Here is a 16,041-nt window from a genome sequence, read left to right on the forward strand (position 1 = left end):
CAGGATACATATGATTGACCCTGGATCCTGAACCGTGTTATGTTTTTTGTATGATGCTCCATTTTGGATGGAAGCACCTGTGCGTGTAACGATGCATGAGATGTATGCAAGTATGCAATTGTTGGGGATTTTTGGATGTGCATGTAGGAATGCAGCTGATATTTGATTTTGTATAAGGCTATGCATATATATGATGATGATTGATATGATTGTTTTTGATGAATTTTCCTATTTTGGAAGGAAAATAATGCATGAACTGATGCATGTGGGAATGAAAAATGGATAATTGGGTATGTCTTTTTGAAGTTTCTCTCCCTCCTTGAAGACAAGGGTTCTTTTAGTGCCCCGATTAATGAGTTTTGTTTTGATGAAGATGCCAATGATGTGGATTTTCTGTTGTCGGGGAGACCAATGGAAATCAGGTTCCGATGCCTTTTTGGGTAATTGGAAATATATTTGGGAGCTTCAAGCTATTGAGGGGTTCAGACTTTTCAACACTCGATACTTTAATGACACCACATTTTATTAATACTTATGTAAAAATTGAACTAGAGACTTGCCGGTGATAGGCTGCACATGAGTACATTTCCAAAGGAAATTGAGCGGTTAGTAATGGGAATGACCATGGTTGTCTGTGAATGATCTTACATCTTTATGCAATAAGAATAATCTTGGAGGTTATGAGTCTCCCCCTTTTGATACCTCAAGAGTAATTTCATCATTTTATTCAAATGTTTTTCCCCCCAAAATCTTAAAATGATGTTTATAAAAAATAAATGCATTTTGCAAACAAGCAGATAAAAATAAAAGATAACTTGGGCACAATTTGATGAGAAAATTTCTCTTTTTATTGATTTGACCCTTGAATGGGCAACTGTACATAAAGATGCAATTCCTTAATGAGGTAATTGTTGTGTATAAAGATATAATGGCAATAAAAATTAAGTTTCCATCGAGTTTCAACACGGCTATAATCTTCATGTCTTTGACGGTCCGAGCACCTTGTCTCTGAAAAAGTTAGGTGGATTGATTCTTCGCCTTCAGGGGTATGATAAATGCCTGAAGGTGCAGTTCTTTGCCTTGGAATTAATCCTTAATTTTGCCTGGATCGCCATTTCGGGTTTTCGATCCACTAGGATACCCTTTTTTTTTTACCTAAGCCGCCCTTTCGGGTTTTCAACTCAGCGGTTCAGAAATTTTTATTTTCATCCCTAATTTTTGCCTGGGCCACCCTTTCGGGTTTTTGATCCACCAGGATAGCCATTTTTGCCTAAATCTCCCTTTCAGGTTTTCGATTTAGAGGCCTTTATTATTCCACTTTTTTAGACAAAGTATTTTTTAACTGCATCAACATTTGTGGGGAGTGGAAATTCATCACCGTCCATAGTTGCAAGGATTAGAGCGCCTCTGGAAAAGGCTCTAACCACCAAAAATGGACCTTCATAATTTGGCGTCCACTTTCCTCTAGAATCCTTATGAATGGGAAAGATTTTCTTCAACACCGAATCTCCTTCTTGGAATATTCTAGGACGAACTTTTTTGTCAAATGCCTTCTTAAGACGCCTCTGATAGAGTTGACCGTGCCATAATGCTTTTAAGCGCTTATCTTCAATAAGATTGAGCTTATAGAACCTTGCCTGAACCCATTCTGCCTCGTCTAACTTAGCCTCCATCAGGACTCTCATCGAGGGGATCTCCACTTCTATAGAGAGGACCACTTCTATGCCATAAACCAAGGAATAAGGGGTTTCCCCTGTTGAAGTACGCACTGATGTAAGATAATAGTGCAATGCAAAAGGTAGCATCTCATGCCAATCCTTATATGTGACTACCATCTTCTGAATAATTTTCTTGATATTTTTGTTCGCAACTTCAATAACCCCATTCATCTTGGGCCGATATGGTGACGAGTTATGGTGTTCAATTTTGAATGTTGCACACAACTCCTCCATGGTCTTGTTGTTGAGGTTGGACCCATTATCAATGATGATTTTGCCGGGCACCCCATATCGACATATGATATTATTCTTTAAAAAATGAGCAACTACATGCTTTGTGACATTCACATAGGATGCAACTTCGACCCATTTGGTGAAGTAGTCTATGGCAACCAAAATAAACCTATGTCTATTAGATGCTTTAGGTTCTATCATCCCGATCATGTCAATTCCCCACATAGAGAAAGACCAGGGTGATGCTATGACGTTTAGCGGAGTAGGCGGTACATGCACTTTGTCAGCGTAGATTTGGCATTTGTAACATGTTCTGGTGTAATGATAACAATCAGCTTCCATTGTTAACCAGTAGTAACCGACCCTCAGGATTTTCTTCGCCATCGCATGCCCATTTGCATGGGTGCCAAAGGATCCTTCATGTATATCCTTCATAAGCTGATTAGCTTCATGTTTGTCCATGTATCTGAGTAAGACCATGTCATAATTTCGCTTGTACAACACATCCCCGTTCAAGAAGAACTTCGATGCCAACCTCCATATAGTCCTCTTGTCAAGGCTAGAAGCCTCTGCCAGATATTCTTGTTTCTCCAGATAATGTTTGATGTCGAAGAACCAAGGCTTGTCATCCAACTCTTCTACTGTTGTCGAACAATGAGCAGGTTCGTCAAAAGGCCTGATTTCAATATTAGGATGATGGTTAGGCCATATCAACTTGTACATTGAGGCCAAAGTCGCCAGAGCATCTGCCATCTGATTCTCTTCTCGAGGAATATGAGAGAAAGTGATTTTGTCAAATTTTGGGAGTAACGTCAGCACATAATCCTGATAAGGAATTAGGTTAGCATGTCTCATCTCCCAATCACCTCTGATCTGATGTATCACTAGAGAGGAATCTCCGTATACTTCAAGGATTTTAATATCTAACTCAATAGCCTCCTCTAGTTCCAATATGCAGGCTTCATATTCAGCCATGTTATTCGTGCAGGTGAAGCAAAGCTTTGCAGTGAATGGTAGGTGAAAATTCTTAGGAGACATCAATACTGCCCCAATCCCATGACCTACAGCATTTGAAGCACCGTCAAACATAAGAGTCTACTGTTCTTCTGGTTCAGGTCCCTCACTAGGTTCAGGGGTTTCATAGTCTTTGACGAACATGATGTCCTCGTTTGGGAAGTCAAACTTCAAAGGTTGGTAATCCTCTATTGGCTGGTGAGCAAGATGGTCTGCTAGTACACTTCCCTTGATGGCCTTTTGGGCGATATATTGGATATCATACGCTGATAACAACATCTGCCATCGGGCAATTCTGCCGGTAAGAGCTGGTTTCTTAAATATATACTTGATGGAGTCCATTTTGGATACCAACCAAGTCATATGAGTCAACATGTATTGTCTGAGATGCTTAGCGGCCCATGTGAGTGCGCAACAAGTCTTTTCAAGCAATGAATATCTGGTCTCACAGTCATTAAACAATGATGCAGATGTCATGGTCAAGAGACTCTTCTTCTTGGATATGGCCGTTACTTTTGGTTGCCATTCTCTTGTTAATGATCTAAGTATTTTAAGGTTGATATCATCATTTGTGAAGGTTTTTCCAAGTGCAATTAAATGATTCGTTAAATGGACGAATCTCTTGTGCAATGCAATAATGGATTCTCCGGGAAGTATTTTGAACATTTCATATTCTTGACTCAATGTGTTTAATCTGGATCTTTTAACTTCAGCGGTTCCTTCGTGAGTCTCCACCAAAGTGTCCCATATTTCTTTTTTCGATTTACATTGAGATATGTGGAAGAACTCATCCATACTTAATGCATTTTTAAGAATATTGATAGCTTTCTTTTTGTTAAGTATTCTTTTCTTATCGTCTTCATCATATGAACTTTTAACCTTAGGAGTGCCAACACCATTGACCATACTATTTGAATTATGCAGACCATTTTCAACGGTTTCCCATATACCATCTCCTTGTGCTTCTAAATGTGCTTTCATGCGGATTTTCTAGAAGTCAAAATATTCTTCAGAAAATAGAGGGGTTTTTTGCTACTACCACCATCTTTGAAAGCCGGGTTTACGCTTGCGGAAGCCATCTCCTGGATCTAAGGAGCAAGTTACCAATAACCCACTCTGATGCCAAATATAAGTTGAGTATGCGCCTAAGAGGGGGTGAATTAGGTTCTTTGAAAACTTTTTCCGGTTTTATGAAAACTTGTTCTTTCTTTTCTGGTTTGGTTATGCAATGAAACGATAAAGTGCAGAAAGTAAAGAACACCGAGACGTATACTGGTTCCCCTCATAATCCGAGAGTACTCCACTCCCCTTACCACATGTAAGAGAATTTATTATTGTTAGATCTTATGGACAAGACAACCTAGTCTTTCTATACAAACTCTAACAAGAACACCAAGAACAATCCTCTTGGATTTTTCGCTAAGTCCACTAAGAGAACAATCCTCTCTTAATGTCTCTCTTGTTTCCAACAGACCTGAACAACAAGGATAACAAGAACAATATGAGTTTTTACAAGTTTTTAAAAGATGGGGCAATATATCAATCTATTGATTGATCTTCTCCTTTTAAGAAATCAATTCTTTTTATGACATACAAGTGCTCTAAGAATGGTATGGATGAAACTATATGAATGTATATTGAAAATTCTGTGTAGAAAGTTTCACCAGAAAGTTTAATCAAGAACACTTGAGAAAATTTGAAAAGATGAAGAGAAAAATTATTTGAAATATTAGTGTGAAGGAGGTGAGTTCAAATTCTGAAAATATGTTGTATATATAACCCTTAGACACCTTTCTAAATGGTTATAATTCATGAATGTATGCCATGATTCAAGAACACAATTTAGAAAAGGTTTTCATGAAAAAAATGCATTTCTTTCTGCCACTGGTTCAGTGGTAATCGGTTACCCAATATGGTGTAATCGATTACGCCTGAACCAACGTTAAAAAATTTGAAAATTTTCACCATGTAATCGATTATCCAAAACATGGTAACCAATTACTTACTACAAAACTTGTCATAAGAGGTAGCGCAAACAACTGCTAATCGATTACTTCAAACCTGGTAACCGATTACCATAAAGGCAGAATGACAAAATGTAGTTGAAAATGAATTGTAAGGCGAAATGAAAATATTTAAGAGGCCTCAATGAAACATGACATGTATGAATGAAACTCTTGAGCACTTGAATGAGCATAGAAAGGTTGAGAACTTTATACCTTAATAATTTGATCAATTAAATAGAAATATTCAAGACTTGGAGTTCTTTTATAAGTGAAGCTTGACTTGTGCTTGAGTATTGAACCATTCTTTTTGCGATGCATATTTGCTTGTAGAGCATGTCTTCATCAAAACACTTTGAGAAGCTTGTCTTCACAAAATTTTCCAAAGGGTGCCAAGAATACCAGAAGCATGCAGGGGTCCAACATGTGCCTACTAGTGAACTATAATCGATAGTCAAACCCTAGCCATTTAGAGGATGGACTTTAGATTTGATAGGTGAGATTAAGCCGACATCATCTAAGAGTCACAAGTATTTTCTAGTAGGCACGACTGCTTCACCAAATGGGTCGAAGTAGTGCCTTTGGTGAATGTCGACCAAGATGTTGTGATTAGTTTAATACAAAGTAACATTATTTATAGATTTGAGATTCTTGAGACCATAACCACAAACCAAGGATCAATTATTACAAGTCGAAAGATGGTTGAATTTTCCTCAAAATCAGGAATCAAACTTCTGACCTCTACACCTTACTACGCCACAGTCAAGTCGAGGATGCAAACAAAATCATAATTGGTCTGATAAAAAAAGATGTAGGCCAGAAGCCAAAGAATTGGCATAAAACGTTGGATCAAGCATTTTGGGCTTGTTGAACGTCCCATATGGGGCAACTAAATCTACACCTTTTTGACTAACGTTTGGACACGATGTCGTGTTTCCTGCTGAGATACACTTACAACCAATAAGAATTAAAAGTAAAAGAGAGATCCCTTTCGACCACTATTGAAGTATAATGATGGACAAATTGGTCGACTTGGATGAAGAAATGTTAGTTGCCCTAGACGTTCTTATTATACAGAAGGTGCGAGTGGCTAAGGCTTATAATAAAAATGTTAATTCGAAGGCCTTTTCGATGGGTGACTATGTCTGGAAGGTAATATTACATATGGATCAAAGGGATGAAACCTTAAGGAAGTGGTCACTAAACTGGGATGGACCATTTAAAATTAACCAAGTGTTTTCAAATAATGCTTATGAGATTGGGAAATTAAGTAGTGACAATCGAATTATACGAGCAAATGGTAAATACGTGAAGAAGTATAAACCTATGTTGTAGGAAGTTAAAATATCAACATAATGTGAAAAAGTGTTGCCAAACTTGTATATATTAAATATGCCAAAAATGATAGTCCTTACAATAATTAAAGTACATTAATAATAAAAAATAATACACATCATTTTAAAGGATTCAACTTGCTCCTCAGTTCTTCAAAGCGTGACCTTGTACGCTCAAGCTTCTTGTCGACCATGAGCTCAGCAACTCTCAGCTTGCTCACTTCTGCCTCTAGTATACGAGCGGTCCTTGTACACTCTATACCAGTGTTGGCCACTTCAACCAAATTCTTGCTGACAGAGGCCAACTCAGAAGAATCTATCTCATCCTTCTCTTTCTCCACTACCTCGATCTTCAGCTGCAACCAGTTTATCTGTTGAGTCCAGGATAAGATATCATCCTCCAAATTTACCAACCTGTTTTTGGCCTTGTTCGTTTCCTCTAATTCAACAACTTGATGTTGAGATTCATGAACTTGGTGCTCGTGCATAACTTCAACTCTCCTCTCGAGTAGACTGATAGACTCTTGTTTATTCCTAACGACCTGAACAACTTGCTCGAGATGAGGTTCAAAATCCAAAACAAATTCAACAATAGGACTTGGCACCTCTGACTTGTTTAGCTTCACAACCAACCCCTGGATCTCAAAGAGGGAAATGAGTTCATCTTTGATCGTTTGAATAAGGTCCAAGCCGACATGTCTAGGCTCTAACTGCTGGAACAATTCATTAAAATCGTCCGTATGAGAACTAGGCGAAGTTGGAGATACATCAAGAAAGTTCTCACGGCTATCCATAATACTTTTGAAGGCTTCAAATGGATTCTCTTAGTTGGCTCCCACCTCCGAGGGATGTAAATTAGAATTAGAAACGTCACTAAGGATTTCCTGATATTGGGACAAAGATCCTGGAGTGGGAGAGGAATGAGTATACTATTGAATACCCTATTTGGCAGGAGACCCAGCAGGATCTTAAACTTGACTGGGCATACCAACATTTCGATTCTTCTCAACACGAGCGCCTCCAGATGTCTCTCGTGCAGGAACAATTTCCATTAGAAGAGTTTGAATTAGAGTCTCGACCTTGTCATCCTGAATAGTTGATTCGGATATAGGAGAACCTTGTTTTTTCAGGTGGAGACTCATTAGCTGGACTTTTAGTTTTCTTTTGCAATTGGCTATAAAGTCCCTCCAGCGGGTTGTATTGTTTGATTGACGACTCCTCCATTCCCAGCATCATTATGTAGATGAACATGGGATGAAGTGGTATTAGAAAGTGTTGTGTATTTGATGCTAGAAAAGTAAGTAGGGTTGTAGGTTGCATCTAGTTGTACTTGAGGGTTTGCAGGGTCGACATCAACATGCTTATTAAATGAATATTATGAATTAGCATATAGTTCAAAACATAGAAATATAAAAGGAACAAGGTAATGATCCGCCTTATTAGCGGTGGGACGTGGACTCGAATATGCACTCTCAAGACTCTGAGCGGGTTGTCGAGAGGTTCTGCCACTCTTTTTTCTTCTTGGTTAAAGGGGAACTTTGCTTACCTTAGTCCCCTCATCCTCAAAGACAACAACAAGTTTATGCCTAAACCTCTTTTTTTTGTCAAAGGCCAGAAGTTTCGGCATTGGCCTTGCCTTCCTCTTGCTTTTCAAAGTTGGCATCATCCACTTCGATAGGCACCCCTTTCTGGAATTTTGGAGGGATAAGGGGAGGAGATTGTAAAACTTAATCATTGATGTCAAACTCAATTTCTTTCTGAGGAGACTAACAACTTTCAACGAAGCTTTAATCAATAAACAGATAAAGTCAGATAGGATTAAGAAAGAAAGGAGGAACGAACCAGAGTTTCTTCGCTGGAAGAAGTGTCAACATCCTTGTTTAGTTGGTGTATCCTCAAAGGGCCTGCAATAAAAGAGGTATTCACTTTATTTCAGCCCTGAAGGAAAAAAATAGATTAGGACGTCAACAAGAAAAGACTAAAGGATAAGAAGGTTAAATACCCTTTTTACATGTGAAGTTCCTATAGTGCTGGTGCCTTGAGAGCCATAAGTCAATGACTTTGGATCGGAGGAAATGTATGTAAAAGGTAGACAAAATGCATTATAATCCAAGAGGAAACTAAGGAAAGATAAGATGAATGTAACTTTAGAAGTTAGACGACCAAAGATTACCTATAGCCCTCAGGAAAGAGAAAGCGTCGATAAGAGATTGAGCTATGAGGTTGTGATCTGGTATGTTTAAGTAATAGAGGCCCCACCATTCCTCAAATTCTTGGGTGAAATGGTAAGAGAGTGAGAATTCGAAGGAACCGAGAAAAATCTATTTCCTTTTACAAAATATATGGTAGCTTTCCAGCCACCTCTCGTTGAGTGTGTCAATAGAAAAGAAAAAGACATCTACTTGAGGAACTAAGCTCTTAAGCAGCAATTGGCTCAAACCAAACTACATGGACGCCAAGTTGGGTTGGTAGGCACATGCTCTTAGACCTGATTTGGAGGAGGTGAGCCTTGTCCATAGAGCAGTGGGCTGGAAGCATGCCAATAAGGTATTGTGAATATCCCTTTCATCTTGATGTGAGGGATTAGGAAATGGTTTCCTGAACCATTAAGGTCCAATATGTTGACTGAAAAATGGTTCCATAGTCAAAATAAACGACTTGAAACTGTTGAAAATATTGAAATACATCTCAAAGACCTTCCTCGATAAAACTTTGCCATCGTCGGGAGTAAGTCGGACGAGCCTTGGACATTTGACCCATACCTTTGAGTTAGGAGGAACCCTTGTTTTTAAGGAAGGCTTGAAAGTGGCATTGAGCCATAATTTCAGGAGCCAGATGAGGCCACCTAGACTTTCAAGATTTGTTCTTTGCTTCAGGTCTTGAGAGGCTAGCTCCAGAGATTCATACAATCCACAAAGAATCAATTTACTGAGGCATATTTTTCCCCCTTCATGGAGTTGGATGGCCAAGGTGAAAAACTTTTTACCCACCTGAAAAGATCGAGAACAGAAGACATACCAAGAAATCCAATAGGTCAGAAAAGCAATGTTTTCAATATGTTCATGGGGGGTGAATAAACCCCAAGTTAAAAAACTTTACAAAAATTGTTTTGAAGAATTTAATGGTTAGCGGAAGTGATCCACACCAAATTGTCTAAACCGAACTGCTATCGAGAAGATCAATTGGTGATTTGAAGGTTTTGAACAAGATTGCTTAGCTAAAGATGTCTTAAATAGATTGCTCTCTAAAGCAGTGGAAGTGGCAATCTAAGTCTCATAAATGCTTCTAGAAACAATAATGTTCCTTCCCATATAATGTATGCTAATGACATCTTGATTTTCTGCATTGCAAAGACTTCCAATATCAAGACTCTCAAATCTATATTCAAGGATTACTCTTCAGTTTCTAGTCAGAACATCAATCTCTCCAAATCCAGCCTTTTCTATGGATCTATTTCTAGCAGGAAAATAAATAAGCTCATTAGACTTACTGGTTTCCAACATGGCATTATTCCTTTCAATTATCTCGGAGTTCCTCTTTTTAAGGGCACAGTGAAGAAATACTTCTTGAGTCCCATTGTTGATAGATATTTATCCAAGCTCTCTAGATGGAAAGTCTATTGTCTCTCTATGGATGACAGACTTACCTTGGTCAAGTCCATTATTCATGGTATGCTTGCTCAATCCATTAACATATAACATTGGTCTATTTCTATTCTGAAAAAGCTGGAGTCAGCTTGCAGAAATTTTATTTGGTATGGCAGCATTAATACTAGAAAGATTTGTACAGTTGCTTGGAGCAAAGTTTGCCAACCTTATTCAAATGGGAGTTTGTGTTTGAGATCTCTCATTATTTTGAATGAAGATACAAATCTTAGACTTCTTTGGGAGCTTATTGATAGCAAAGATGATTGGGCAATTCTTCTCAAAAAGAGAATCATCAGACCTCATGGGTTCATTACTCACCATATTTCCTATACTATTTGGACTAGTCTCAATGCTGAAGTTCCTAATATCTTATCTAATTCTTGCTGGTCCATTGGCACAGAGCACAACATTCATTCCTACAAAGAAGATTCATCCCTGGGCTGGAGACCAGCTTGTCCAAGACATTGATTTGAACACTCTGGTTCAAAGAGGTATTAACCCCAATATTCTGGTTTCGAATTTGCTGTAGCAGGATTCTTGGAATATTCCTTCTGACTGGTTTGTTTGGCTCCCCTCTCTGCAACCTTTAATTGAAAACTAAACTCACGTCACAATAATGCTGATGGTTTTCTGTATTGGAACATGAATGACAGTGGTATTTTGGATCTTAAAGAGGCTTACTCTTTTAAATCTCCTATGTTGCTCAAAATTCCTTGGAGTAAAACTCTTTGGAATTCTCATATCCCTCATAATAGATCTTTGCTCATTTAGCGTATGTTTCACAATAAGCTCCCCACTGATGATCACATTATGGTCATAGGTATTGCATTGGCGTCTCGCTGCTATCTCTGTTGTGCTGCCTATGAAAGTTTTCAGCATCTGTTTTTTGATTGTGGCTTCTCGATTGATCTTTGGGGCTGGTTGCGATCCCTGTTGAGTTTTTCCAATAACCCCTTTTCTATCAATGGTTGGATGACCTCTGTTCCAATCCCGCTTCGCCCCAAGTTGCGGTTGTTACTGGTGCTGCTGTCATCAACACATTCTTCCAGATCTGGAAGACAAGGAACAATGTGAAGCATGGGAAAATTAAAGCCAATGGCGAGATCTCTAAAAAATTGATTATGCAACAAGTCCGGATGTCGGGAAATGACTCCGCCCGATCTTCCTTCATCAGCATGAAGGAGTTCCCCCTTATTAAAACGATGGGCTCTACGAGGTTAGGCCGAGCATCCTCTCGCTACGGGACACCTTCTGCATTCAGTGGTCCCCCTAGAAAATGAGAGAAGAAATGGGTTCATGTTTCTCCTTCTTCCTTTAACAACAATGCTACCCTGTGTTATTGGATTCATGGAAAACAAATTGGGATTTTATTTTGATATTATAAAGTTTCGATTTTTATTCTTCTACTGCTTTGTTTGGCTACCATGTGTTGCTGGTTTCATGGTTTTCTATGGAGAAAGTTGTTGAGAATAAAAGAAAGATTGTTTTGTTCATGCTAATTTCCCTTCCACGTGAGTATGGAAATTCTTATAGTCTGCATATGATGATGATTGATTATGATATATCGCAAATGAAGATTATCTCATTTTATTTGTGAGACTAAATTCCATTATGATTTGTAAATGGTTAAAATTTGAGTTTTTTTATCATGTCTAATTCTATTTTTTCTATAATTTTTCTGATATTTTGATGAAGATTAGTGAAGTTGACAATAAAGATGAAGATATGGAAAAAATATTAGATGTTGATGTGCAATATTTTAATTAATAGATGGTAAAAGATTCAATAGTTAAAATTTGTTAAATATATCAAATGGTTAAAATTTAAAATTTAAATCTATGATAGACACTGGAAATATTAGGGGTGTTCATGGATGCGGATCGACCGCAGACCCGTTGATCCAAACTAACTCAATCCATAAATTACTCGAATCCATTCATTTACGGATATACCAAACTCAATCCATACCCCAACAATTAATCCCCTACCCCTACAATTCATTCGATTTAACTAAAGTACTTTTAAATAAATAATTTATATTTGAAAAAAAATAAAAAAAATTATATTTCGGATAACTTTTGATAAGTTATCCAAGGAGTCTAAACCAAATGAGTTTATGTCTAAACCAAATGAGTTTATGTAATATAAGAAAACCAAGGTCTAAAGTGATCAACCGTTGCCTCCGGCTACACCCCTTTTAGCACACATTTAAACCGTTGGCTAAAATAATAAATGTGAAAGTAAGTCATGCGGGAAACATATATCAAACGAGCTTATCCAACAGAAAAAACCGTGGTCTAAAGTGAAAAACATTGACCTAAGAGTAAGACCTTCAACAATTTAGCCCACGTTTTTTTTAACAAACTACATCACTTTTAGCAACGGTTTGAAATATTGCCTAAAATCTATAATTTTGAGAAAAAGAGTCACCGGAACACTTTAATTAAATTATCCGACGAGTAGTTTAAAAACCACCAGAATAATTTAATTAAATTATTCGGTGAGTACTTTAAAAACTATCGGAACACTTTAATTAAGTTATTCGGTAAGTACTTTGAAAACTATCAGAACACTTTAATTAAGTTATCCGATACACTAAAAATTAAAAATTTAGCTATCGGAACTCATTTGCCAAGTGTTCCGGTATATTAAAAATTAAAAATTTATTTACCAGAATTCTTCCACCAAGTATTCCGGTATATTAAAAATTATAAAATTGACTATCGAAACTCTTTTGTTAAGTGTTCCATTAATTTAGTATAAGGTTATAAAAAAGTTTAATTTCAATTTTTTTTGATAATAAATAAAAAGGGAATATATGGAATATTTTGTTAATTGTTGAGGTATAGAGATAATGATGGGTATAATGTAAATTTTTTAGTTTTGATTTGAGTATCAGGTTTGAGTTTTGCAATCCGCGGATCCGTTGATCCAACCCATTGATGAGACTTTAGTAATTTCTTATCATTTTAAATAAAAACATAAAATTAATATCTCACTAATAACCATAATTTTTTCAAAAAAATTTATTCTCCATCAATAATACTATTAGACCAATGACTTTACGTAATTTTAAGATTAAATATTGTTTCTTATTTTCTTTTGTATAATTTACGACTTATGTACTTTATGGAAATAACGTGTCTTGTTGAATTTTATATTATTATAAAGTGTTATGTTGTGTTGATGATTATTAGATATTATATGACGTGTCTCATTGAATTTTAGTGTTATAAATGAGTATGATTGTATTGAGTTGTGTTACATTTTTTTAAAACCGATAAAAAGAATCATAAAAAATATATTTTTTATTTGAAACACAACTCGCAAACCCAACCCAACCCATTAATGAACATATCGGTTTTGACAATGAAATTACGGGTTTGACAACGAACCCAATCCATTGAAGTTTGAACGAATTGGGTAATAGGTCAGGTCAAACCCGATACAACCCAACCCGTGTACACCCCTAAAAAATATTGTCCCAGCTAAAATAATTAAATTTAAAAATTAATCGAATGAACTAAGTTGACTAATAAAATAATATTTAAATATTAAAATGCAACATTTATTAGATACAAGACTAAAATGAAACCTTAAATTAAGTTACTTATACTCTAGATTAATTAAGTCTAAAACAAATAGAAGATTGTAATTTTTTTTATATTTCCTCTTAATATCTAAATACAATTAGTATTTATTATTAATGTTAACTTGACTTAATTATTATCCATAAATTTTAAGTTTTATTCCACTTATGTTAAATAATAACCAAAATTAAAAATTAAGCATCCCAAATGATTGAACCAAAGACCTTACCTTGCAATCTTCCGCAAGAAAGCTCATACAAATGTCATTTGGTTAATCAATATGGAGTGTTATATTTGTAAAAGAATTGGTTAAAACAGTGATCATAAGTCGCCCCTAGGAAAGGCGACGACCATATGTCGTATTTAGGGAGGTACCGTTCGTCCCAATTCTAAGGTGAGGGCGAAAACATTAAGGCGATTGACGTCGACTATGTCATTATGGATTCCCTGTCACCATATAACATCATCCCGGGGCGACCAATCATCAATGCGTTGGGGGAGGTCATTTCCACCATGTACTTAGTCCTGAAGTACTCGCTACATAGAGGGTTAGTCAATACGATTTAAGGAGACTGAAAAATCACTCAAGAATGTTACCAAAATAGTCCGGTGACGGTGTGGGAAGAACTCGCTCTTGTTGGTGCCCCTTTCTGAAGTTCCAAATGCCGACCTCGAGTGTTGGGATCTAAGATTGGACGCAGAGGCGGAAAGGTTCACGCCCACGAAGGACTTGAAGGAGGTCCAACTAGGCCCTTTGGCTCATTAGGTGACAAAGATAGGTACTTCACTTGTCGTGGAAGAGGAATGTGAGCTAGTTGACCAACTCAACAAAAATGTCTACTTATTTACCTGTCCCCCTATGATATTCCTGGGATAGACACTAAAGTGGTGATCCATCGCCTTACCATCCACCCCTTTGCCAGACCAGTGGCGCAGAGGAAGCGGAAAGTTGGCGAGGAGAAAATGGATGCCATTGATGAAGAAGTAGGGAAACTATCTGAAACTGGGTTCATCACAAAAAAAACCAACCTAGCTAGCCAACATTATTCTAGTAGATAAAGCTAACAATAGATGGCATATGTGTGTATACTTCAACGATATGAACGTCGCCTATCCTAAGTGCCCGTACCCACTACCAAACGATGATCACCTTATGATGGGTCCTTAGGCTACCACACGTTGAGCTTCATGGATGCATACTCTTGGTATAACCAGATTCATATGGACCCATCGGATGCTCCTAAAATAGCCTTTAGGTCAAGTCATAACAACTACTACTATAATATCATGCCCTCCAATATCAAGAACGCTGGTGCCACCTACCAGTGGGTCATGGACGATGTGTTCGCCAATCATATAGGACAAAACCTAGAGGTCTACGTTAACGATATGATAGTGAAAACTATCAAAGGGAACAACCACGCAAAAGATTTTGAGGATGTCATACAATTATTAAGAAAATACGATATGCGCCAGAGTTCCACCAAATGCTCTTTTGGGGTTTAGGCTAGAAAATTTCTTGGGTTCATTATGAAGAGAAGATGCATTTAGGATAATCTAGATCAATGCCAGGATTTCATCACTATGATAAGCCCCACCAATGTCAAGGAAGTGCAACATTTTACAAGTCGTATTGACATCCTATCTAACTTCGTCTCGTGCGCAGACAATAAAGCTTTCCTTTTCTTTGATGCCCCGAAGAAGAAAGAGAGATTCAAATGGACCACCGAGTGTGAAGAGCCTTCTTGTAGGTAAATTCTGTCTCGCATCTCCCCTCATTCTCACTCACCCAAGGGAAGAGTCGCCACTGCTCCTCTATCTCTCGATCACAAATTAGGTGATGAACTCAGTCCTCGTCCAGGAGACAGACAAGGCAAAAAGACTCGTGTATTTTATAATAAAGGTGTTCAGAGGTGCTTAAGCGCATTATCATAAGATTGAGAATCTAACACTAGCCGCCATTGCAGTGAGGAAGCCGAGACCTTACTTTCAGGGTCACAAGATATTTGTTAAAACAACTATCATGTTCGTCAAGTCTGGAAGAAGTCGGATTTGGAAGGAAGAATGGTATCTTAAGCGGTGGAGCTCTCGGAATACGACATCCAGTATGTCCTAAGGGGAAGAAAAAATCACAAGATCTAGAGGATGTTGTCGCAACCTAAATGAAAACGAAACAACCGGCGAAAAAAAGAAATGACAGAAGAGTCGCCACCGTGCGTTATTTATCCCAAAGGAGGGAAAGGAAACGCTCGAAGTAAACCTGGAAAAAGGAAAGGAAAAGACAAGGTCTCACAACCAAATCTTGGGTTTGGGAGTCGATTATGCGAAGGGAAGGTATTACCACCCCTACGCATCCGTAGTACTCTATGGGATCCACTCTTGTTGTTCTTGTCTAAAGGGTGTGGGTTTATCTAATGTACTATTTACTAAAAGAGGGTTCAAAAGAAAATGACTCGCACGGATGTCGCATCCACTGCATACGTATCTCATCTGAATATGAG

The 16,041-nt window shown here is 37.5% G+C and overlaps 1 protein-coding gene across 1 annotated transcript; it reads right to left on the reverse strand.

Moving 5' to 3' along the window:
• Positions 1 to 6,342: 6,342 nt before the first annotated feature.
• On the reverse strand, positions 6,343 to 9,964 carry LOC127130038 (uncharacterized). The gene is made up of 6 exons (XM_051059117.1): positions 9,950 to 9,964; positions 9,066 to 9,293; positions 8,477 to 8,624; positions 8,306 to 8,362; positions 8,146 to 8,207; positions 6,343 to 7,016 (listed from the first exon to the last, which is right to left on the reverse strand). Exons 1-6 carry the CDS (start codon positions 9,962 to 9,964, stop codon positions 6,423 to 6,425), a joined length of 1,104 nt encoding a protein of 367 aa, XP_050915074.1. The 3' UTR covers positions 6,343 to 6,422.
• Between the last annotated feature and the right edge of the window lie 6,077 nt (positions 9,965 to 16,041).

Source organism: Lathyrus oleraceus, chromosome 3 (genome assembly GCF_024323335.1).
Source record: "Lathyrus oleraceus cultivar Zhongwan6 chromosome 3, CAAS_Psat_ZW6_1.0, whole genome shotgun sequence".
Lineage (NCBI taxonomy): Eukaryota > Viridiplantae > Streptophyta > Magnoliopsida > Fabales > Fabaceae > Lathyrus > Lathyrus oleraceus.

Coding starts and splice junctions, on each gene's coding strand:
- LOC127130038 (XM_051059117.1), bottom strand. Junction 8,625..9,065: donor GGGTTCCTCCTAACTCAAAG/GTATGGGTCAAA, acceptor AAAAGGAAATAG/ATTTTTCTCGGTTCCTTCGA. Junction 8,363..8,476: donor CTCTTTCCTGAGGGCTATAG/GTAATCTTTGGT, acceptor TCCGATCCAAAG/TCATTGACTTATGGCTCTCA.